This window comes from Salvelinus fontinalis, chromosome 7 (genome assembly GCF_029448725.1).
Source record: "Salvelinus fontinalis isolate EN_2023a chromosome 7, ASM2944872v1, whole genome shotgun sequence".
Taxonomy (NCBI): Eukaryota; Metazoa; Chordata; class Actinopteri; order Salmoniformes; family Salmonidae; genus Salvelinus; species Salvelinus fontinalis.
In genome coordinates, this window is record NC_074671.1 from 16,811,040 (window position 1) to 16,837,517 (window position 26,478).

The following is a 26,478-nucleotide window of genomic DNA, read 5'->3' on the forward strand; positions in this document are numbered from 1 at the left end:
TTAGGAGACTGTCCTGGCGCTTGCTGGACTTTCTTGGGCGCCCCGAAGCCTTCTTCGCAACAATTAAACCGCTCTCCTTGAAGTTCTTGATGATCCGATAAATGGTTGATTTAGGTGCAATCTTACTGGCAGCAATATCCTTGCCTGTGAAGCCCTTTTTGTGCAAAGCAATGATGATGGCACGTGTTTCCTTGCAAGTAACCATGGTTGACAGAGGAAGAACAATGATTCCAAGCACCACCCTCCTTTTGAAGCTTCCAGTCTGTTATTCAAACTCAATCAGCATGACAGAGTGATCTCCACCCTTGTCCTCGTCAACACTCACACCTGTGTTAACGAGAGAATCACTGACATGATGTCAGCTGGTCCTTTTGTGGCAGGGCTGAAATGCAGTAGAAATGTTTTTGGGGGATTCAGTTCATTTGCATGGCAAAGAGGGACTTTGCAATTAATTGTAATTCATCTGATCACTCTTCATAACATTCTGGAGTATATGCAAATTGCCATCATACAAACTGAGGCAGCAGACTTTGTGAAAATTCATATTTGTGTCATTCTCAAAACTTGTGGCCACGACTGTACAGTACCAGTCAAAAGTTTGGACATGCCTACACATTCAAGGGTTTTTCTTTATTTTTACTATTTTCTACATTGTATAATAATAGTGAAGACATCAAAACTATGAAAACATATATGAATCATGCAGTAAACAAATCAAAGTATATTTAATATTTTAGATTCTTCAAAGTAGCCACCCTTTGCCTTGACAGCTTTGCACACTTGGCATTCTCTCAACCAGCTTCACCTGGAATGAGTAGGTGTGTCCAAACTTTTGACTGGTTCTGTATGTCACCATGGTACATCTAAGCAGTCTATAGGAGTAGTGGAGTGGGAGTGTGTGTTGGAGAGGAAATCGTTACGGTAAAACAGACTGTACCCTGGTCCAGGCAGTGGTTTCCATACCAGCTTTCAAACACACTGTTACTACCACATACTGCAGAGAGAAGAGAGAAAGGGAGAGGGGGAGAAGGAGAGAGAGAGAGAGAATGAGGCAGGATAAGAGAGAGAGAGAGAGAATGAGGGAGGGGGAGAGAGAAAATTAGGATGGGGGAGAGAAAATAAGAGAGGGGGAGAGAAAATGCGGGAGGGTGAGAGAGAGAAAATGCGGGAGGGAAAATGAGGGGGACAAAGAGAGAATGAGGGAGAAAGAGAAGTGGGGTTAGTTCACAAACGACACCAGAGATTATAAATATCCATAATGATACTGTAAACAATACCTGTTAAAACACTCAAAGTATAACCGCTGCTCTCAGCCATCTAAAAACTCACTAACAAATAAGCAACAGACACACACCGTGCTGAATTTAAGGAACAGAGTGATAGAGAGAGAAGGAGGGAGACTGACAGCAGTCCCATGAGAACACTTCATTACTTCTGTAATGGCCAGTCTAGCATCTCTGTAGCAGGATCCAAGAAGTGGAACACACCACACACACACACACACACAAACAGACACAATCAGACTGGGCTTTGCATTAGTGGGATGAGTCCATGTTTTTGTTCAGAGTATCAGCACCAACACAGACGAGATACACTGAGTGGCATGTGCTTACCGTGTACACCATGTTCCCCACAAACAGGTAGTCAGTACCATGACCGTTGTTGAAAGGACTGTCTGGGGAGAACACACACATACAGAAACATTTACTACAAGACGTACAGTTGAAGTCGGAAGTTTACATACACCTTAGCCAAATACATTTAAATTCAGTTTCACAATTCCTGACATTTAATCCTAGTAAAAATGCTCTGTCTTAGGTCAGTTAGGATCACCAATTTAATTTAAGAATGTGAAATGTTTGAATAATAGTAGAGACAATGATTAATTTCAGCTTTTATTTCTTTCTTCACATTCCCAGTGGGTCAGAAGTTTACATACACTCAATTAATATTTGGTACCATTGCATTTAAATTGTTTAACTTGAGTCAAACTTCTCGGGTAGCCTTCTACAAGCTTCCCACAATAAGTTGGGTGAATTTTGGCCCATTCCTCCTGACAGCTGGTGTAACAGTCAGGTTTGTAGGCCTCCTTGCTCGCACACACTTTTTCAGTTCTGCCCACAAATGTTCTATAGGATTGAGGTCAGGGCTTTGTGATGGCCACTCCAATACCTTGACTTTGTTGTCCTTAAGCCATTTTGCCACAACTTTGGATATATGCTTGGGGTCATTGTCCATTTGGAACACCCATTTCCAACCAAGCTTTAACTTCCTGGCTGATGTCTTGAGATGTTGCTTCAATATATCCACATAATTTTCCTACCTCATGATGCCATCTATTTTGTGAAGTGCACCAGTCCCTCCTGCAGCAAAACACCCCCACAACATGATGCTTCCACCCCCGTGCTTCACGGTTGGGATGATGCTCTTCGGCTTGCAAGCATCCCCATTTTCCCTCCAAACATAACGATGGTCATTATGGCCAAACAGTTCTATTTTTGTTTCATCAGACCAGAGTACATTTCTCCAAAAAGTACGATCTTTGTCCCCCTGTGCAGTTGCAAACCGTAGTCTGGCTTTTTATGGCGGTTTTGGAACAGTGGTTTCTTCCCTGCTGAGCGGCCTTTCAGGTTATGTTCATATAGGACCCGTTTTACTGTGGATATAGATACTTTTGTACCCGTTTCCTCCAGCATCTTCACAAGGTCCTTTGCTGTTGTTCTGGGATTGATATGCACTTTTCGCTCCAAAGTACGTTCATCTCTAGGAGGCACAATGCATTTCCTTCCTGAGCGGTATGACGGCTGCGTGGTCCCATGGTGTTTATACTTGCGTACTATTGTTTGTACAGATGAACGTGGTACCTTCAGGCGTTTGGAAATTGCTCCCAAGGATGAACCAGACTTGTGGAGGTCTACAATTTTATTCTGGGTTCTTGGCTGATTTCTTTTGATTTTCCCATGATGTCAAGCCAAGAGGCACTGAGTTTGAAGATAGGCCTTGAAATACATCCACAGGTCCACATCCAATTGACTCAAATGATGTCAATTAGCCTATCAGAAGCTTCTAAATCCATAATTTTCTGGAATTTTCCAAGCTGTTTAAAGGCACAGTCAACTTACTGTATGTAAACTTCTGACCCACTGGAATTGTGATACAGTGAATTAGAAGTGAAATAATCTGTCTGTAAACAATTGTTGGAAAAATTCCTTGTGTCATGCACAAAGTAGATGTCCTAACCGACTTGCCAAAACTATAGTTTGTTATCAAGAAATTTGTGGAGTGGTTGAAAAACGAGTTTTAATGACTCCAACCTAAGTGTATGTAAACTTCCGACTTCAACTGTACATACACTTAATTACTGAATATACAGTTACTTTAAGATGAATAGTGCACAGGTGTGAGTGAGTCTAGCATAGTGCCCGTGTGTGAGTGAATGTGTCAAGCAGAGTGCACGTGTGTGAGTGAGTGTCTCTAGCAGTGTGTGTAGGGACCACTACTTACCATGTTCTAGAACTTTGAGTGGAAACCAGAAGAGAATAATGGAATGGATCAGAGCATTTATACAGTGACCCCAAAACACCTGAGAGAGAGAATGAAAGAGCGAGAACAAGAGAATGAAAGAGAGCGAGAATGAAAGAGAGCGAGGGCAGTAGTAGAGTCAGTAAAAGCCAAAGCCAAAACACTCAGAGCCCAAAGAAAAACAGTGTTCAGTAATACAACTACCACTATGTATTGACCATCGCTACTAACCAACTGCCCTACACCTGAGCACACACACACACACACACACACACACACACACACACACACAGTTTGGGCCTTCCCCAAACTGTTGCCACAAGGTAGAAAGCACAGAGTAATCTAGAATGTCATTATATGCTGTAGTGTTAACATTAAGGGGCCTAGCCCAAACCATGAAAAACAGTCTCAGAGCATTATTCCTCCTCCACCAAGCGTAACATTTGGCACTATGCATTGGGGCAGGTAGTGTTCTCCCTGATCCGCCAAACCCAGATTCGTCCATCGGACTGCCAGATGGTGAAGCGTGATTCGTCACTCAAGAGAACGCGTTTCCACTCATCCAGAATCCAATGGCGGTGAGCTTTACAACACTCCAGCCAACGTTTGGCATTGCGCATGGTGATTGGTGATCTTAGCCTTGTGTGCAGCTGCTCGGCCATGGAAACCCATTCCATGAAGCTCCCTACGAACAGTTATTGAGCTGACGTTGCTTCCAGAGGAGGTTTGGAACTTGGTAGTGAGTGTTGCAACCGAGGATAAATTATTTTTATGTGCTACCTGCTTCAACACTCGGCAGTCTCGTTCTGAGCTTGTGTGGCCTACCACTTCGCGGCTGAGCCGTTGTTGCTCCTAGACCTTTCCACATCACAATAACAGCACTTACATCTGAACGGGGCAGCTCTAGCAGGGCAGAAATTTGACGAACTGACTTGTTGGAAAGGTGGCATCCAATGACGGTGCCATGTTGAAAGTCACTGAGCTCTTCAGTAAGGCCATTCTACTGTCAATGTTTGCCTATGGACATTGCATGGCTGTGTGCTAAATTGTATACACCTGTCAGCAACGGGTGTGGCTGGAATACCCAAATCCACTAATTTGAAATGTTGTCCACCTACTTCTGTATAGCTTTTTTTCAGATGATGCAATAAATGTTCATATAGGCCTACAAGTTGTGAAACTCTAAACTACACTCTGTCTAAACTCAAATTGTTTCATTCATAGTGTTCAATGTTCAAAAACGTTCCATATGCTTGTCCATGAATAATTATGGCAGTGTTTGTGTGCACAGTATTTCAATACAATTGAAAATGTAAAAAAGTGGTCTGTGCGTGTTTGTTTGGGTGTGTGTGTGTACCTTGGTGTTGAAGCCCTCAGCGTTCTGGGTGATCCTGTATAGCTGGGGGAAGCGGAGCATGTTCTGCTGACTGCACGGCCGGTCAAAGATACCCAGAGTGAAGGGAGGCAGCGCTGTGAAGATCTGACACACACACACACACACACACACACACACACACAGTACAACGTAAAACGCCCAAACAAACACTATGATCGATTGACTTTCAGAAATTCAGACTTACTCCGTTGGCTGTGTTATCGGTCGCACAATCAGCACAACAATCACAGTGACCCAATCAGCACAACAATCACAGTGACACAGTCAGCACAACAATCACAGTGAAACAATCAGCACAACAATCACCGTGACCCAATCAGCACAACAATCACCGTGACACAGTCAGCACAACAATCACCGTGACACAGTCAGCACAACAATCACGTGACACAGTCAGCACAACAATCACCGTGACACAGTCAGCACAACAATCACCGTGACACAGTCAACACAACAATCACCGTGACACAGTCAGCACAACAATCACCGTGACACAATCAGCACAACAATCACCGTGACACAATCAGCAGGAATTCCACCATTTCCAAACAGCTCACACAGAGTAGAGACATGGAAAAAGAGGGAGAGTGAAAGAGAGAGGAAGGGCGGGAGGGAAGGAGAGATTGAAAGAAAGAGAGGGAGGGAGGGAGGGAAGGAGACAGGGAAAGGGAGGGAGAGGGAGAAAGAGAGGGAGGGAGGGAAGGAGACAGGGAAAGGGAGGGAGAGGGAGGGAGGGAAGGAGACAGGGAAAGGGAGGGAGGGAAGGAGACAGGGAAAGGGAGGGAGGGAAGGAGACAGGGAGACAGGGAAAGGGAGGGAGAGGGAGAAAGAGAGGGAGGGAGGGAAGGAGACAGGGAAAGGGAGGGAGAGGGAGAAAGGGAGAAAAAATATATAGAACGCGGGGGAGTAAAGGACAGATCCAGAAAGAGTGAGACAGAGAAATGGACAGTATGCATAAAGTGGACACTCACCACATTGTAGAGGCCTATACACCAGCGTTCAAACAGGATCTGTCCAGAAAAGCCGTTCACAAAGGCAAACCACAGCTGGACAAGAGAGGGATGATATAGGATGAGTGAAACAAGGGAGCATGGAATAAATTGATTAACAGGGATAGAGGATAACCACATAGCCCTTGTGCATACATTGCCTTCATAAAGTATTCAATTCTCTTGATTTTTTCCACATTTTGTTGTGTTACAGCCCGAAATTAAAAAAGATTCAATTTAGATTTTGTGTCACTGGCCTATACACAATACCCCACAATGTCAAAGTGGAATAAAGTATTTCAAAATGTTTACAAATTGATAAGCTGAGTCAATAAGTATTCGACCCCTTTGTTATGGCAAGCCTAAATAAGTTCATGAGTAAAAATGTGCTTAACAAGTCACATAATAAGTTGCATGGACTCACTCTGTGTGCAAAAAAAGTGTTTAACATGATTTTTGAATGACTATCTCATCTCTGTACCCCACACATAAAATTATCTGTAAGGTCCCTTAGTTGAGCAGTGAATTTCAAACACAGATTCAACCACAAAGGCCAGGGAGGTTTTCCAATGTCTCTCAAAGAAGGGCATCTATTGGTAGATGGGTCAAAATAAAAAAGCCGACATTGAATATTCTTTTGAACATGGAGAAGTAATTAATTATCATTACAAAGATACAGGCGACCTTCCTAACTCAGTTGCCGGAGAGGAAGGAAACCACTCAGAGATTTCATCATGAGGCCAATGAGGACATTAAAACAGTTATAGTTTAATGGCCGTGATAGGAGAAAACTGAGGCTGGATCAACAACATTGTAGATACTCCACAATACTAACCTAATTGACAGAGTGAAAAGAAAAAATCCTGTACAGAATAAAAATATTCCAAAACATGCATCCTGTTTGCAACAAGGCAATAAAAAAAAGTGGTAAAGCAATTCACTTTTTGTCCTGAATACAAAGTGTTATCTTTGTGGGAAATCCAATACAACACATTACTGAGTACCACTCTCCATATTTTCAAGCATACTGGTGGCTGCATCATGTTATGGGTATGCTTGTAATCAGTGGCGACCAGTCAACTGTTTTGAGCCCCACCTATTTAGCCACCTGTTTGTTTTTGTTTTTTTTGTTGCCTGTTTTGCATGTTATTTGGGCATTAATACATGTCACATATCAGTTTTCAAAGAATGTAAAATAATAAAGCCACATACTCAATAAAGCAAAAAAAGGTTGTAAGGCAGCTCCAAGAGTCTGCAAAGTTGTCATCAAGGCAAAGGATGGCTACTTTGAAGAATCTCAAATATAAAATATATTTTGATTTGTTTAACACTTTTTTTGGTTACTACATGAATGAGTAGGTGTGTCCAAACTTTTGACTAGTACTGTGTATATATATTTTTTTGTTGTTGTTGTTGTTGTATTTAACCTCCCTTTTCTCCCAATTTCAATTACGATTTTATCTCATCGCTGCAACTCTCCAATGGAATCGGGAGAGGCAAAGATCGGGTCATGTGTCCACCTAAATATGACCTGCCACACTGTGCTCCTTAACACCCATCCGCTTAACCCAGAAGCCAGCTGCACCAATGTGACGGAGGAAACACCGTTCAACTGACGACCAGTCAGCCTGCAGGCGCCCGGCCTGCCACAAGGAGTCACTAGAGCGCGATGAGCCAAGTAAAGCCCCCCCGGCCAAACCCTCCCCAAACCCGGACGACGCTTGACCAATTGTGCGCCGCCCTATGGGACACCCGGTCACGGCCGGTTGTGACCCAGCCTGGGATCGAACCCGGGTCTGTAGTGACGCCTCAAGCACTGCGATGCAGTACCTCAGACCGCTGCGCCACTCGGGAGGCCCCTGTATTTGATTTGTAATAAATCTGCAACAATTTCTAGAATATTTTTTCACTTTGTCATTATGTGTGTAGATGGGTGAGAGAGAAGAAATCTATTGAATCCATGTTGAATTCAGGCTGTAACACAACAAAATGTGGAATGAGTCAATGGGTATGAATACTTTCTGAAGGCACTGCAGATTACAGATCTAGGGTCAGTTCACACTACCCAATGCTAAAGGTATCTACAAAGAGTAAAAAACCCATCCATCCATACAGAGACACAGACTGTGGTGAGGTTCCTGGAGCACCCGCCTGCTCTGCCAACCCAACCCCCCCAACACACACGACTCTGTATCTCTGCTTTGTGGACAAAGAGTGTCTATGTCCCTTGACCTACAGATCTCTACAGGCAGCCAATCACATGTGATAATCACACATCCTTAGCCCTGCGGGAGAGGGACATTGTGGTAGAAGGTAGAGGTTGAGGGTCTGCACCTGCTGGCATCCTTAATGTTAGACAGAGAAGGGGGCACAGCTGACAAATCACCCTCATGATGGGGGAGCCTCCCAAAATGCCCCTGACCGACCGTGTGTGTGTGTGTGTGTGTGTGTGTGTGTGTGTGTGTGTGTGTGTGTGTGTGTGTGTGTGTGTGTGTGTGTGTGTGTGTGTGTTTGTGTGTGAGACAGAAAGCAGACACCAGAGGAGCACCTCATCCGTCATTGTCAAACATTTCGACAAACAGCTGCAAAATGTCTCTGTTAATGTGTGTGTGTGTGTCTGTGTGTGAGAGAGAGAGAGAAAAGAGATTGGTCTAAGTAGGGAAAGGGAGTTAGTCTCTCTCCAAATGGGTCCAGCTTCTACTAATGTAAAACATTGTTTTAAATAGTAATACATCTTCAAACATTACTGGATGGCATTTATAAGGTACAGTCTATATGTGGGAGGGGTGATGGGGAGGTGAGGGTTGAAGGGTGGGAGAGGTGAGAGTTGAAGGGTGGGAGAGGTGAGGGTTGAAGGTTAAGAGAGGTGAGGGTTAAGGGGTGGGACAGTGAGGGGGTGGGGTGTGTCTTACCTCTATGATGTAGAGAACCACATTCTTATAGAAACAGTAGAGAATACACTTAGTGACACGGTTATAACTCCACGCCCCATGGACCAGCAACAACTTCTCTAGGTAGGAAAACTAGCAACAGAAAGAGAGGGGAGTGAGACAAAGAGATAAGCAGTAGTAGACACCTGAGTGGTCAGACAGATAAACAGAGATTCCTCTGGCTCTCACAGAATACTTCAACTAGCTTCTCCCACTCCCCTCCTCCCTTTCCCCCCCTCCTCCGTTCTCTACTCTAGCGTGTGCGCGCGTGTGTGTGTGTGTTACCTGTGCGATGGAGTAGTCAGAGGAGTTGGTGGCCTGCATGCCCTCGTTGCCACTGATGCCAACCCCCACATGGGCAGTCTGGATCATGCCTACGTCGTTGGCCCCGTCTCCTATGGCCAGAGTGATGGCCTTCACATGCTTCTTCACCATGTCCACTATCTCAGACTTCTGGAGGGGAGACACCCTGGAGAGAGAGAAACCCGTTAGAAAAAAGTTATAACATCAACGACCAAAAGTAAAAGATGTCTGGAGACTGGAAAAAACAGACAGAGTAAAATACAACCAGGGGGAAAAAATGTTTTACTTGTATAAACTTGGATTTTTCAGCAAGGACATATAGAAGATACTACCCCCCAAAACAAAACCTTCACTCCAAACCTACAACCTGATTTTGGAAAACATTTCCTGGAAGGATTCCATTCCTAGGATTCCTCCGACTACTAAGATTATTATATCCAAGATATACAGCAAATGCTCTGGCAAACAAACAGAAACCTGAAAACACCATCCAACCTGGAACTGAGTGAGTGGTGTTCAGACTTTTAAAGTCAAGAAGAAAAATACATTACAATTATATATTTTATTTTATAAGGACTGAATGCTAAGACAGTGCTAATTGAAGTTGCAGTCAGATATGTTCTGAGGTGTGAAGTGAGAGGTGTCAAATCCCTTGAGCCCAACAATGGCAGGAGAGTTTCACAGCCTCCCCTACCCAAATGCAGAGGCCTTTGAAGCCCCCTCCCGCTGTTCAGAGGTCATTACAATACAGTAACCTCAATGTAAAAAATGCAAAGGCATGAAAAGAATACAAATAAGCTCCTTATGGAAAATCTGACTATTATAAAAAGGGGAACATAAGCAACTTAATCTTCCACACAGACAATCCCCTGGCATGGCGCAGTGCTATATTATTAACAGGTGAACACATGCCAGTCAGCATTAAAAAACTAGTCCAGCTCAACAACACCCCATCAACCAGACCCAGAGAGCTGGAGGTGGAAAGAGACATATCTGCACTCTTTTAGACAACTTCCTGGACAAAACGTTCCACTGCAATAGTGAAGGTGTAAACTTGGCAGTAGAAAATCTAAACAGTATATTTGACCTCCCAGCTTCCTATCAAATCTAAAAATGTCAAACAAAAAACCTAAGAAAATGAAAAATGACAAATGGTTTGATGAAGAATGCAAAAACCTAAGAAAGAACTTGAGAAACCTACCCAACCAAAAAGATAGAGACCCAGAAAACCTGAGCCTACGCCTTCACTATCACTAAAACAATACAGAAATACAGTACGGAAAAAGAAGGAACAGCACGTCAGAAATCAGCTCAATGTAATTGAAGAGTCCGTAGTCTCTAACCACTTCTGGGAAAAATGGAAAACACTAAACAAGGGTTATCTATCCAAAACGGAGATGTATGGGTAAACTACTTGTCCAATCTTGTTGTATCAATAACAAAGAACAAATAGCAAAAACATATACATGATCCAATACAAATCTTAGAATCAACTATTAAAAGACTACCAGAACCCACTGGATTCTCCAATTACCTTGAATTAACAAAAGGACAAAATACAAACCCTCCAACCCAAAAAGGCCTGTGGTGTTGATGGTATCCTCAATGAAATGATAAAATATACAGACAACAAATTCCAATTGGCTACACTTAAACATCATCCACAGCTCTGGCATCTTCCCCAATATTTGTAACTAAGGACTGATCATCCCAATCCACAAAAGTGGAGACAAATTTGACCCCAATAACTACTGTGGGATATACGTCAACAGCAACCTTGGGAAAATCATCTGCATTATCATTAACAGCAGACTTGTATATTTCCTCAGTGAAAACAATGTACTGAGCAAATGTCAAATTGGCTTATTACCAAAATACCATACGACAGAACACAGATTCACCCTGCACACCCTAATAGACAAACAAACAAAAAGGCAGTCTTCTCATGCTTTTTTGATTTCAAAAAGATAAGACTCAATTTGATGGTCTGCTATAAAAATGTATGAAAAGTGTTGTTGGGGGAAAAACATCCGACATTATAAAATCCATGTACACAAACAACCAGTGTGCGGTTGAAATAGCCAAAAAACACATTTCTTCCCACAGGGCCGTGGGATGAGACAGGGATGCAGCTTAAGCCCCACCCTCTTCAACATATATATATATATATTGTAATGAATACTCAGGGTGAAAAAGGTGTAGATTCACGCGCAGAGCGCGGCAGGTGTTTGTTTCACCTTGGTCATACACAGGTAGGCAAACAGGCAGGTGAATCAAAACTAGGACTATAACTGGTTCTCACAAACGAGCTAGGAACAGGCTTAGTAGAGTCAAAACGAACAATAGCTCACAAAGACACAATCAGAATTAACTGAGCTGAATAATGAGCAGATGAGACCAGGTGAGTAACTACCACAGGTGAAATCAATGAAAAAAATGAGACAGGGCTATGTTCAAGAACAAAGAAACAGGGCTACATTCAAGAACACAATGAAACAGAACACAAGGTTGACTAAGAAAATAAATACAGAACGGTACATATATCAACGAATTGGCGAGGGCACTAGAGCAGTCTGCAGCACCCGGCCTTACCCGACAAGAATCTGAAGTCAAATGTCTACTGTTTGCGGATGATCTGGTGCTTCTGTCACCAACCAACGATGGCCTACAGCAGCACCTACAGCTGAAGTTGGAAGTTTAGATACACTAGTTTTAATGACTCCAACCTAAGTGTATCAATGACCATATTAGAGACACATATTTCCCTCAGATTACACAGACCCACAAAGAATTTGTAAACAAACGCAATTTTGATAAACTCACATATCTACTGGGTGAAATACCGCAGTGTGACATCACAGCAGCAATATTTGTAACCTGTTGCCACAAGAAAAGGGCAACCAGTGAAGAACAAACACCATTGTAAACTCATATTTATGTTTATTTATTTTCACTTTTGTACATTAACCATTTGCACATATGACATGACTTTATTATTTTGGAACTTTTGTGAGTGTTATGTTTAATGTACATTTTTGTTTATTTCACTTTTGTTCATTGCCAAATCAAGTGAAGTAGATAATGTTAACACAGCAAGAGAGCGAGAGATCTGGTCTCTGAGACCAGGCTGACTGTTGAGTCACTCTGTCACGCACACAGACCGACAGACACACCTCAGAGAGCAGAGGCGCAGCTCGTCTATCAACATCGACTTCTCCAGCCAAATCTCTCTGAGGGTTTCCCCTCGGATTTTGTGTGTGTGTGTGAGAATGCTAAGTGGACCACCCAGCTCTGCAGTGTCAGCTTGACCGGGCCAGGGTCTTGCTTAGAACACACAGAGCATCTGTATGACTCATTGGCTTCCCCCTGGCCTGCCGTGTGTGTGTGTGTGTGTGTGTGTGTGTGTGTGGTTACATGCTGGTGTAGAGATTTGCTCCATACCCACCCAGGCCTGCTCCCTCTTATCCCAGAAAGACTGTTCCTTGTTGGGGCTTTAAATCACTGTGGGTCCTAGTCTGACTACAGGGCTACAAAATAGACATACAGATAGTAACAGGAGCCATGTCTTCCACAGGCATAGTGTCTGCTATACACGCACACACAGAAACAAACAGTCTGAATTTCCCTAGTCCCTTTCCCCTGGGCTCCTCATCTCATTGTCTGTGTGGAGACAGAACCGGTTTAGGAGACAGACAGACAGACAGAGAGGGTTACAGGTTAAGAGGGTGAGTACCTCAACCAGCTATCATAATGACTGAACAGCTACATAAATCAATTAGTGGGAAGAGGTTCCCCTAAACCAGGCTTTCCCAAACTTGGTCCTGGACGACCCCCCCCCCCCCCCAATTGATCCTGGGGCCCCACCTGGGTGCACATTTTGGTTTTTGCCCTAACACTACACAGCTGATTCAAATAATCACAGCTTGATGATGAGTTGGTTATTTGCATCAGCTGTGTAGTGCTAGGGCAAAAACCAAAACGTGCACCCAGGTGGGGCCCCAGGACCGGGTTTGGGAAAACCTCCTCTAAACCACTGATACAGGGGCCGAAATACTTCTATCCACGTAATTGTTCAGGTTAGGATCCGGGGTAGTCAAATCTAATCCTAGATCTTTGGTTAAGGCAAACTTTTACCTTGGGAATTGGCTCTAAATGGAAGCCATTTTGGTTATTTTAAGCACGGCAGTGATTCATGTTTTCCTGCTACCTGATGGAAACCACTAAACAAAAACCTCATGGAGTTTGTGTGTGAAGTCTTACTGTTACGCTGCCAACTCATCCTGCATCTCCTTTCATTTGTTCTTTCTCTCTTCAACTCAACTTCAACCCACTTGTCTTTTAGCTCTCGTTTTCCATTTCCAAGAATTCTAATCTTTATGCGTTTTGTAATTGATGTTGTTGTTAGTTCTCTCTCTCAATTCAAAGGGGATTTATTAGCATGGTCTCTTTCCATTAAGATGGGTTTTATTGGAATGGGAAACATGTTTACATTGCCAAAGCAATTGAAATAATAAACAAAGGTGATGAGAAACAAACAATGTCAACAAAAACTTTTACAAAATCTACAGTAAACATTGCACTCATACAGGTTTCAAGGGATTAAAACATTCCAAATGTTATATTATCAGCCATGTACAGTGTTTTAACAATATGCAAATAGTTGTAGTACGAATAATAGGGGAAGATTAGGAAACAGATAAATATGGGTGGTATTTACAATGTTGTGTTCCACTGGTTGCCCTTTTCTCATGGTAACGGCCCACAAACCTTGCTGCTGTGATTGCACATTGCGGTATTTTGCCTAACAGATATGGGAGTTTATCAAAAAATTGGGTTTGTTTTCGTTGTGGGTCTGTGTAATCTGAGGGAAATATGTGTCTCTAATATGGTCATACAGGAGGTTAGGAAGTGCAGCTCAGTTTCCACCTCATTTTGTGGGCAGTGTGCACATAGACCTGGCTCTCAAGAGAAGACAGGCTGTGTACGACAGCCTTTCTCAATAGCAAGGCTATGCTCACTGAGTCTGTACATAGTCAAAGCTTTCCTTAAGTTTGGGTCAGTCACAGTGGTCAGGTATTCTGCCACTGTGTACTCTCTGTTTAGGGACAAATAGCATTCTATTTTGCTCAGTTTTTTTGTTGATTCTTTCCAATGTGTCAAGTAATTATCTTTTTGTTTCCTCAAGATTTGGTTGGGTCTAATTGTGTTGCTGTTCTGGGGCTCTGTGGGGTGTGTTTGTGTTTGTGAACAGAGCCCCAGGACCAGCTTGCTTAGGGGACTTCTCCAGGTGCATCTCTCTGTAGGTGATGGCTTTGTTATGGAAGGTTTGGGAATCGCTTCCTTTTAGGTGGCTGTTGAGCTCTTTTCTGGATTTGTATAATTAGTGGGTGTCAGCCTAATTCTGCTCTACATGCATTATTTGGTGTTCTACGTTGTACACGGAGGATATTTTTGCAGAATTCTGCATGTAGAGTCTCAATTTGGTGTTTGTCCCATTTTGTGAATTCTTGGTTGGTGAGCGGACCCCAAACCTCACAACCCTAAAAGGGAAATGGGTTCTATAACTGATTCAAGTATTTTTAGCCAGATCCTAATTGGTATGTCACATTTTATGTTCCTTCAGATGGCATAGAAGGCCCTTCTTGCCTTGTCTGTCAGATCGTTCACAGCTTCGTGGAAGTTACCTGTGGTGCTGATGTTTAGGCCGAGGTATGTATCGTTTTTTGTTTGCTCTGGGGCAACGGTGTCTAGATGGAATTTGGATTTGTGGTCCTGGCAACTGGACCTTTTTTGGAACACCATTATTTTTGTGATACTGAGATTTACTGTCAGGGCCCAGGTCTGACAGAATCTGTGCAGAAGATCTGAGTGCTGCTGTAGGCCCTCCTAAGTTGAGGACAGAAGCACCAGATCATCAGCAAACAGTAGACATTTGACTTCAGATTCTAGTAGGGTGAGTCTTGGTGCTAAAGACTGTTCTACTGCCCTGGCCAATTTGTTGATATATATGTTGAAGAGGGTGGGGCTTAAGCTGCATTCCTGTCTCACCCCACGGGCCTGTGGAAAGAAATGTGAGTTTTTTTAAATTATAATGTTGTATGTTTTTCCCCAAACACTACTATCCATCTATTTGTATAGCAGACCCACATACCAAATTGAGTCAAAATCTTTTTTGACATCAACAAAGTATGAGAAGACTGCCTTTGTTTTGGTTTGTTTGTTTGTCAAATAGGGTGTGCAGGGTGAACACGAGGTCTGTCATATGGTATTTTGGTAAAAAGCCATTTTGACATTTGCTCAGTACATTGTTTTCACTGAGGAAATGTACGAGTCTGCTGTTAACGCATATCCCACGGTAGGTATTGGGGTCAAATTTGTTTCCACTTTTGTGGATTGGGGTGATCAGTCCTTGGTTCCAAATATTGGGGAAGATGCCAGAGCTGTGGATGATGTTAAAGAATTGAATAACGCTTCGTGTTTTTTGTTTAGTGTTTTCCAATTTTCCCAGAAGTGGTTCGAGTCTATGGATTCTTCAATTACATTGAGTTGATTTCTGACATGCTGTTCCTTCTTTTTCCGTACTGTATTTCTGTATTATTTCAGTGATTCACCATAGTGAAGGCGTAGACTCAGGTATTCTGGGTCTCTATCTTTTTGGTTGGACAGGTTTCTCAATTTCTTTCTTAGGTTTTTGCATTCTTCATCAAACCATTTGTCATTCATTTTATTTGGTTTTCTGTTTGACATTTTTAGATTTGATAGGGAAGCTGAGAGGTCAAATATACTGTTTAGATTTTCTACTGCCAAGTTTACACCTTCACTATTACAGTGGAACGTTTTGTCCATCAAGTTGTCTAAAAGGGATTGAATTTGTTGTTGCCTAATTGGTTTTTGGTAGGTTTCCACACTACATTCCTTCCATCTATAGCATTTCTTAATATTATCTCAGTTCTTTTGGCTTTGATGCCTCATGATTGAGTATTGCTCTGTTCAAGTAGACTGTGATTTTGCTGTGATCTGATAGGGGTGTCAGTGGGCTGACTGAACGCTCTGAGAGACTCTGAGTAGAGGTCAGTAATAAAGTAGTCTACAGTACTACTGCCAAGACATGAGCTATAGATGTACCTACTGTAGGAGTCCCCTCGAAGCCTACCATTGACTATGTACATACCCAGCATGTGACAGAGCTGCAGGAGTTGTGACCAGTTTTTGTTGGTTATGTTGTCATAGTTGTGCCTAGGGGGGCATATGAAGGAGGGAGTGCTGTCACCTCCAGGTAGGTATTTGTCCCTGTGTGCTGAGGGTGTCAGGTTCTCGTCCAGTTGTGGCATTTAGGTCGCCTCAAACTAGTACATGTCCCTGGGCCTGGAAATTATTGATTTCCCCCTCCAGGATGGAGAAGCTGTCTTCATTAAAGTATGGGGATTCTAGTGTGGGGATATAGGTAGCACACAGATATAGGTCTCTCTCTCCTCTCTCGCTGATAAATGATAGCCCAGCAGAGATGATACAACAGCCATAACATACACACAAACAGCAGGAGAGGATCACAGCCACCTCTACCACGAGAGTGCCAGGGGGGGAGCAGGAAGAAAACAGAGGAACAAAAAGAGGGGGAGGAATGGAGCTATTTTGTAAGGCCTTGGAGACCCGAGTCCGGATATGGCTTTTATGCGAGTCAATTACTTCCCTCCTCACACACACACACACACACACACGTAACTGTCTGACGTGGAAACATGACTAAAAAAGGGAATGTAAATATTCTAGGAGACTTTGAGAGTACATTGTATGAATGAAGGGACAGATAGAGGCAGTGTATATATTACAGTGGGGAGAACAAGTATTTGATACACTGCCGATTTTGCAGGTTTTCCTACTTACAAAGCATGTAGAGGTCTGTCATTTTTATCATAGGTACACTTCAACTGTGAGAGACGGAATCTAAAACAAAAATCCAGAAAATCACATTGTATGATTTTTAAGTAATTCATTTGCATTTTATTGCAGGAAATTGCTCCCAAGGATGAACCAGACTTGTGGAGGTCCACAATTTCTTTTGTGGAGGTCTTGGCTGATTTCTTTTGATTTTCCCATGATGTCAAGCAAAGAGGCACTGAGTTTGAAGGTAGGCCTTGAAATACATCCGCAGGTACACCTCCAATTGACTCAAATTATGTCAATTAGCCCATCAGAAGCTTCTAAAGCCATGACATCCTTTTCTGGAATTTTCCAAGCTGTTTAAAGACACAGTAAACTTCTGTCCCGCTGGAATTGTGATACAGTGAATAAGTGAAATAATCTGTCTGTAAACAATTGTTGGGAAAATTACTTGTGTCATGCACAAAGTAGATGTTCTAACGGACTTGCTAAAACTATAGTTTGTTATCAAGACATTTGTGGAGTGGTTGAAAAACGAGTTTTAATGGACTCCAACCTAAGTGTATGTAAACTTCCGACTTCCAACTGTATGTGTGTGTGTGTGTGTGTGTGCGGTTGGATAATAGCATTAAGTGAGTCATGACTTTGACATTTCCATGTGGTGCGGTGTATTCCATTAACCACTCTGAGATCCATGCCAGGATTTTATGATCTACAGTCATTTACTAACACTATTAAAAAACAAACAGATCCTTTATAGTCAGCACCAAGCCCAACACACCCCCAAGCCCAACACCTCCCCCCAAAGCCCAACACCCCCCCCCCAAGCCCACACAACCAAGCCCAACCCCTCAAGCCCAACACCCCCCCCCCCCAAGCCCACACAACCAAGCCCAACCCCTCAAGCCCAACACCCCCCCCCCCCAAGCCCAACACCCCCCCCCCCCCCAAGCCCAACACCTCCCCCCCAAGCTCAACACACATCCCCCAAGCTCAACACACACCCCCCAAGCTCAACACACACCCCCCAAGCTCAACACACACCCCCACCCCCCAAGCTCAACACACACCCCCCAAGCTCAACACACACCCCAAGCCCAACACACACCCCAAGCCCAACACACACCCCAAGCCCAACACACACCCCAAGCCCAACACACACCCCAAGCCCAACACACACCCCAAGCCCAACACACACCCCAAGCCCAACACACACCCCAAGCCCAACACACACCCCAAGCCCAACACACACCCCAAGCCCAACACACACCCCAAGCCCAACGCTCTCCTTCCTCTCTGTGTGTGTGTCCTACATGAAGCAGATGCAGAATAGGATGTGTGTGCGAGTGCGTTTGTTACCTGCAGCAGATGACGGCCTTGCAGGACAGGGCGAGGTCTAGGAAGGCTTGGCGGAGCTCGAAGGACAGGGCGTATTTCAGGGTCTGTCCATCGATGATCAGAGCCAACTCATTCTCCTTCCCCAGAGAGTCACCCAGAGACGTACAGTGAGCTGTCAGGGTGGCCCGTGTTGCCTGGGGAGGGCAAGAGAAAGACGGGGTTCAACACACACCAGATATATTCTTCATCTACAGGTTTTAAGCAGAAATGGAGATGCAAAAGTATACAATCGAAAATAAACACACACTTCTTACACGTACATGAACAGGCCGGAGGGACTTAGAAAGAGTGAAGAAAGAGAGGTGAGAATGAGACAGTAGAGGGACAAAGAGGAGAGAGTGAGACAGTAGAGGGACAAAGAGGAGAGAGTGAGACAGTAGAGGGACAAAGAGGAGAGAGTGAGACAGTAGATGGACAAAGAGGAGAGAATGAGACAGTAGAGGGACAAAGAGGAGAGAGTGAGACAGTAGAGGGACAAAGAAAGGCCAATATTGTGAAAGGGAAGGACTGAGTGAGGCAGGGAGAAGGAGATATCCATATCTTAATGAGGTTGCTGCCTGGGGCAATATAAACCTCTATACATCAGTAGCAACACAATCTGAAGTCTGAAACACACATTTAAATACATACACACACAGTTTATGCAGTCCTGGTTGTGTTTGTTAGACCTGTTTATTGGGCTGTAGTTTGGGGCAGTTTTGAAGGAGTTGTTGATAATAAAGGAGCAGACTAATAGAGAAAACAAACATCCCATCGCCTCTAATGAGAACCATGTGGCCAGGCAGACACACAACACCACACAGCCCACACACACTTACAGGAGAACACACACACACAGGATACATACTTAATCCACACACACACACACACACAGATTACAGAACATGTATACACTGTACATTCAAACTGTAAACAGACACACTTTCACAATGTTCAGTATATAACGTCAGATAGATGTAGACTGTCAAAACCACAGTCCCAGGCACAAACATTGATCGTAGTAATATTTCTAAATTCCATTCTTTTACTTTTTAGATTCCTGTGTTATTGTTGTGTATTGTTAAATACTACTGCACTGTAGGAGCTAGGAACACAAGCCTTTCACTACGCCCGCAATCAAATCTGATTTGAATACAGACTTTATGGATTCAATGAACCCACAGAGAAGACAGGACTATTTCCAGTCAGATGACCCCAGCTCATCCCTGTGATCTGATATGACCCCTCTGTCAATGTCACGATCGTGTGGAGGATTAACGGACCAAAATGCAGCTTTTGGAAAATAAGCCATCTTCTTTTATTTTAACACGAAGATGAACACGACACAAAAACACTTTAACAACACAACAAAACAACAAAACGACCGTGAAGCTACAAACGTTGTGCACAAACATACAGGCTACTAACGTTCTTACATAGACAATTACCCACAACCAATGAGAGCCTATGGCTACCCTAAATAAGGCTCCCAATCAGAGACAACCGAAATCAGCTGTCTCTAATTGGGAACTCATTCAGGTAACCATAGACTCTCCTAGATAACTAACCAACATAGACAACGCTAGACATATACACTCAACACAAAACCATCTACTACACCCCATAACCCCTTTACCAAATAAACACCCAAAACCAACAAAACATAAACATTACCCATGTCACACCCTGACCTAACTAAAATAATAAAGAAAACAAAGAATAATAAGGCCAGGGCGTGACAGTCAACTGACCAGAGTGTGGGAGAAACTACACACCAATCACACACGCACTCCCTTTCTTTCGCCCAGACCAACATTATTTTTCACCCCTGCTTCCCTCCAAAATGTATACACTCACACACACACACCACATACACACACAGATCCAGCAACGTGCTGTCGCTCCTCTCTCTTGAAAAATCTCCTCTCTTGTTCTCTCAGCCTTGGACTGTGTTTCTCTTCTAGTCTAGAAGTCCTGTTTGTATTTACCTTCTCCCAAACAAGGGGAGAGTAAAACAAAGAGAATAAAAGGATATTACCAGTTGTCAGAGGTCTGCAAATCAAAGTCCCTGTGTGTGTGTGACTGTGTGAGAATGTGAGCATGTGCTTGTGTTTAGGGGCACAGTCAGATAAAGTCCCATCCATCTGCCCCAGCGGAATCTCCTCAGTCTGGGAATCAAAGATTAAACACAAACATGACATTTTCTCAAAACAATAAAAATAAAATAAATCTATAAATGTACATTTTATTAACATAGTAGATGCTCTAATCCAGAGGCATTCATAAATTAACCTTCAACAATTTTTAGGTAAGAACCTCAATTGAAAAATGAAGAACCTTGTGCCTGTCGTCAGGATTACTTCAAATAACACCCACACTTATTATGAGGTAGTTTGGTGTATAGGGGCCGTCACACTGTTATTATGAGGTAGTTTGGTGTAGAGGGCCGTCACACTGTTATTACGAGGTAGTTTGGTGTAGAGGGCCGTCACTCTGTTATTACGAGGTAGTTTGGTGTAGAGGGCCGTCACACTGTTATTACGAGGTAGTTTGGTGTAGAGGGCCGTCACACTGTTATTATGAGGTAGTTTGGTGTAGAGGGCCGTCACACTGTTATTATGAGGTAGTTTGGTGTAGAGGGGCCGTCACACTGTTATTATGAGGTAGTTTGGTGTAGAGGGGCCGTCACTCTGTTATTATGAGGTAGTTTGGTGTAGAGGGGCCGTCACACTGTTATTATGAGGTAGTTTGGTGTAGAGGGGCCGTCACTCTGTTATTATGAGGTAGTTTGGTGTAGAGGGGCCGTCACTCTGTTATTATGAGGTAGTTTGGTGTAGAGGGCCGTCACACTGTTATTATGAGGTAGTTTGGTGTAGAGGGGCCGTCACACTGTTATTATGAGGTAGTTTGGTGTAGAGGGGCCGTCACACTGTTATTATGAGGTAGTTTGGTGTAGAGGGGCCGTCACACTGTTATTATGAGGTAGTTTGGTGTAGAGGGCCGTCACTCTGTTATTATGAGGTAGTTTGGTGTATAGGGGCCGTCACACTGTTATTATGAGGTAGTTTGGTGTATAGGGGCCGTCACTCTGTTGTTATGAGGTAGTTTGGTGTAGAGGGCCGTCACACTGTTATTATGAGGTAGTTTGGTGTAGAGGGGCCGTCACACTGTTATTATGAGGTAGTTTGGTGTAGAGGGGCCGTCACTCTGTTATTATGAGGTAGTTTGGTGTAGAGGGGCCGTCACTCTGTTATTATGAGGTAGTTTGGTGTAGAGGGGCCGTCACTCTGTTATTATGAGGTAGTTTGGTGTAGAGGGGCCGTCACTCTGTTATTATGAGGTAGTTTGGTGTAGAGGGGCCGTCACACTGTTATTATGAGGTAGTTTGGTGTAGAGGGGCCGTCACACTGTTATTATGAGGTAGTTTGGTGTAGAGGGGCCGTCACTCTGTTATTATGAGGTAGTTTGGTGTAGAGGGGCCGTCACTCTGTTATTATGAGGTAGTTTGGTGTAGAGGGCCGTCACACTGTTATTATGAGGTAGTTTGGTGTAGAGGGGCCGTCACACTGTTATTATGAGGTAGTTTGGTGTAGAGGGGCCGTCACTCTGTTATTATGAGGTAGTTTGGTGTAGAGGGGCCGTCACACTGTTATTATGAGGTAGTTTGGTGTAGAGGGCCGTCACACTGTTATTATGAGGTAGTTTGGTGTAGAGGGCCGTCACACTGTTATTATGAGGTAGTTTGGTGTAGAGGGGCCGTCACTCTGTTATTATGAGGTAGTTTGGTGTAGAGGGGCCGTCACACTGTTATTATGAGGTAGTTTGGTGTATAGGGGCCGTCACACTGTTATTATGAGGTAGTTTGGTGTAGAGGGCCGTCACACTGTTATGAGGTAGTTTGGTGTATAGGGGCCGTCACTCTGTTATTATGAGGTAGTTTGGTGTATAGGGGCCGTCACACTGTTATTATGAGGTAGTTTGGTGTAGAGGGCCGTCACACTGTTATTATGAGGTAGTTTGGTGTAGAGGGGCCGTCACACTGTTATTATGAGGTAGTTTGGTGTAGAGGGGCCGTCACTCTGTTATTATGAGGTAGTTTGGTGTAGAGGGCCGTCACACTGTTATTATGAGGTAGTTTGGTGTAGAGGGGCCGTCACACTGTTATTATGAGGTAGTTTGGTGTATAGGGGCCGTCACACTGTTATTATGAGGTAGTTTGGTGTAGAGGGCCGTCACACTGTTATTATGAGGTAGTTTGGTGTAGAGGGGCCGTCACTCTGTTATTATGAGGTAGTTTGGTGTAGAGGGCCGTCACACTGTTATTATGAGGTAGTTTGGTGTAGAGGGGCCGTCACTCTGTTATTACGAGGTAGTTTGGTGTAGAGGGGCCGTCACACTGTTATTATGAGGTAGTTTGGTGTATAGGGGCCGTCACTCTGTTATTATGAGGTAGTTTGGTGTATAGGGGCCGTCACACTGTTATTATGAGGTAGTTTGGTGTAGAGGGCCGTCACACTGTTATTATGAGGTAGTTTGGTGTAGAGGGCCGTCACACTGTTATTATGAGGTAGTTTGGTGTAGAGGGGCCGTCACACTGTTATTATGAGGTAGTTTGGTGTATAGGGGCCGTCACTCTGTTATTATGAGGTAGTTTGGTGTAGAGGGCCGTCACACTGTTATTACGAGGTAGTTTGGTGTAGAGGGCCGTCACACTGTTATTACGAGGTAGTTTGGTGTAGAGGGGCCGTCACTCTGTTATTATGAGGTAGTTTGGTGTAGAGGGCCGTCACTCTGTTATTATGAGGTAGTTTGGTGTAGAGGGCCGTCACACTGTTATTATGAGGTAGTTTGGTGTAGAGGGGCCGTCACACTGTTATTATGAGGTAGTTTGGTGTATAGGGGCCGTCACACTGTTATTATGAGGTAGTTTGGTGTAGAGGGGCCGTCACACTGTTATTATGAGGTAGTTTGGTGTATAGGGGCCGTCACACTGTTATTATGAGGTAGTTTGGTGTAGAGGGGCCGTCACACTGTTATTATGAGGTAGTTTGGTGTAGAGGGCCGTCACACTGTTATTATGAGGTAGTTTGGTGTAGAGGGCCGTCACACTGTTATTATGAGGTAGTTTGGTGTAGAGGGCCGTCACACTGTTATTATGAGGTAGTTTGGTGTATAGGGGCCGTCACACTGTTATTATGAGGTAGTTTGGTGTAGAGGGCCGTCACACTGTTATTATGAGGTAGTTTGGTGTAGAGGGCCGTCACACTGTTATTATGAGGTAGTTTGGTGTATAGGGCCGTCACACTGTTATTATGAGGTAGTTTGGTGTAGAGGGCCGTCACACTGTTATTATGAGGTAGTTTGGTGTAGAGGGGCCGTCACACTGTTATTATGAGGTAGTTTGGTGTAGAAGGCCGTCACACTGTTATTATGAGGTAGTTTGGTGTAGAGGGGCCGTCACACTGTTATTATGAGGTAGTTTGGTGTAGAGGGCCGTCACACTGTTATTATGAGGTAGTTTGGTGTAGAGGGGCCGTCACACTGTTATTATGAGGTAGTTTGGTGTATAGGGGCCGTCACACTGTTATTATGAGGTAGTTTGGTGTAGAGGGCCGTCATACTGTTATTATGAGGTAGTTTGGTGTATAGGGGCCGTCACTCTGTTATTATGAGGTAGTTTGGTGTAGAGGGGCCGTCACACTGTTATTATGAGGTAGTTTGGTGTATAGGGGCCGTCACTCTGTTATTATGAGGTAGTTTGGTGTAGAGGGGCCGTCACTCTGTTATTATGAGGTAGTTTGGTGTAGAGGGCCGTCACACTGTTATTACGAGGTAGTTTGGTGTAGAGGGGCCGTCACACTGTTATTATGAGGTAGTTTGGTGTAGAGGGCCGTCACACTGTTATTATGAGGTAGTTTGGTGTAGAGGGCCGTCACTCTGTTATTATGAGGTAGTTTGGTGTAGAGGGGCCGTCACTCTGTTATTATGAGGTAGTTTGGTGTAGAGGGCCGTCACACTGTTATTATGAGGTAGTTTGGTGTAGAGGGGCCGTCACACTGTTATTATGAGGTAGTTTGGTGTAGAGGGGCCGTCACACTGTTATTATGAGGTAGTTTGGTGTAGAGGGGCCGTCACACTGTTATTATGAGGTAGTTTGGTGTAGAGGGGCCGTCACACTGTTATTATGAGGTAGTTTGGTGTATAGGGGCCGTCACACTGTTATTATGAGGTAGTTTGGTGTAGAGGGCCGTCACACTGTTATTATGAGGTAGTTTGGTGTAGAGGGGCCGTCACACTGTTATTATGAGGTAGTTTGGTGTAGAGGGGCCGTCACACTGTTATTATGAGGTAGTTTGGTGTAGAGGGGCCGTCACACTGTTATTATGAGGTAGTTTGGTGTAGAGGGCCGTCACACTGTTATTATGAGGTAGTTTGGTGTAGAGGGGCCGTCACACTGTTATTATGAGGTAGTTTGGTGTAGAGGGGCCGTCACACTGTTATTATGAGGTAGTTTGGTGTAGAGGGCCGTCACACTGTTGTTATGAGGTAGTTTGGTGTAGAGGGGCCGTCACACTGTTATTATGAGGTAGTTTGGTGTAGAGGGGCCGTCACACTGTTATTATGAGGTAGTTTGGTGTAGAGGGCCGTCACTCTGTTATTATGAGGTAGTTTGGTGTAGAGGGCCGTCACACTGTTATTATGAGGTAGTTTGGTGTATAGGGGCCGTCACACTGTTATTACGAGGTAGTTTGGTGTATAGGGGCCGTCACACTGTTATTATGAGGTAGTTTGGTGTAGAGGGCCGTCACACTGTTATTACGAGGTAGTTTGGTGTAGAGGGGCCGTCACACTGTTATTATGAGGTAGTTTGGTGTAGAGGGGCCGTCACACTGTTATTATGAGGTAGTTTGGTGTAGAGGGGCCGTCACACTGTTATTATGAGGTAGTTTGGTGTAGAGGGCCGTCACAATATCATGAGATATTACAGCCTACCTACATCATCACAATTACACTCCCCAAGCAACAACCAACACCCCTAAGAAAAAAAGAAGAAAAAAAAACAAACAACCAACACACTGTGCTTCTCACACACACACACACACACACACACACACACACACACACACACACACACACACACACACACACACACACACACACACACACACACACACACACACACACACACACACACACACACACACACACACACACACACACACACACACACACACACACACACACACACACACACACCTCAATGAGTCCAACTGGAAGCAAACAGTGTAATGGCCTAACACGTTGGTGCTAATAACCCACTGCTAGTTGTCACAGCAGAGAGACAAGCACACACACTAGCTAACAGAGCGGAAACTAACACGTATTAACTGATTAGAAATCAATGTCAAACAGTCATTAGTAAACTGTAAATCATCATACATCATTGCTTTATGTAACTTTTAACACCCCATATCTTTCTTAATGTAAAACTAACCATTTGGATTGTCCTGCATATCTACAGTTAAGAGATACTGCAGACTGTAAAATAACCAGCGTCTCTGAAGTCACTGCATGAATTCCTCTCATACAAATAACTCCCTATTTTTGGGGGCAATCAAGTACTGTACATTTTTCCATGTCACCGAATGACAGATCTCTCAGTAAAGGCATTTTCAGTTCCAAGCAAAATGTTATTTTTCATATGTATCTGCGCTGGGAACAAGCTCGAACACAGATTCACACACACTTGCACATAGGTGCACATTTGCAGACACGCTGTAAACCTTTCCCTCAGGCTCTTGTGTGGAATCTTCTCAGGTTTATATTTAGAGCTGGGCAGAAAGGTTCAGATGGTGTGACATATCACAGATCACCTTCTCTCAGCACACACACACACACACACACACACGCACACGCACACGCAAGAGAGAATGAGGGAGTGGGGTACGTTAGTGAGGCAGTGAGGTGAGAGTAGAATGAGTAAGGGGGAGGTTGAGAGGGGGGGTATGTGAGGGTATGTGAGGGAGAGGGGGTATTGGTTAGTATGTGGGAGGGAGGTATGGTAAGTATGTGGGAGGGG

At 43.9% G+C, this 26,478-nt stretch overlaps 1 protein-coding gene across 3 annotated transcripts in view; it reads right to left on the reverse strand.

The window, feature by feature from the left end:
• The window catches only part of LOC129859102 (phospholipid-transporting ATPase IB-like), a 111,546-nt gene that overhangs the window by 22,038 nt on the left and 63,030 nt on the right, over positions 1 to 26,478 (reverse strand). For all 3 annotated transcript variants that reach the window (XM_055928476.1, XM_055928477.1, XM_055928478.1), the window contains exons 24-31: positions 18,381 to 18,553; positions 9,123 to 9,306; positions 8,820 to 8,930; positions 5,890 to 5,964; positions 4,880 to 5,002; positions 3,505 to 3,583; positions 1,614 to 1,675; positions 938 to 994 (exon numbers count right to left, since the gene is read on the reverse strand). In XM_055928476.1, the coding sequence (XP_055784451.1) occupies positions 938 to 994; positions 1,614 to 1,675; positions 3,505 to 3,583; positions 4,880 to 5,002; positions 5,890 to 5,964; positions 8,820 to 8,930; positions 9,123 to 9,306; positions 18,381 to 18,553 (864 nt within the window). The remainder of the gene's footprint in view (positions 1 to 937; positions 995 to 1,613; positions 1,676 to 3,504; positions 3,584 to 4,879; positions 5,003 to 5,889; positions 5,965 to 8,819; positions 8,931 to 9,122; positions 9,307 to 18,380; positions 18,554 to 26,478) is intronic.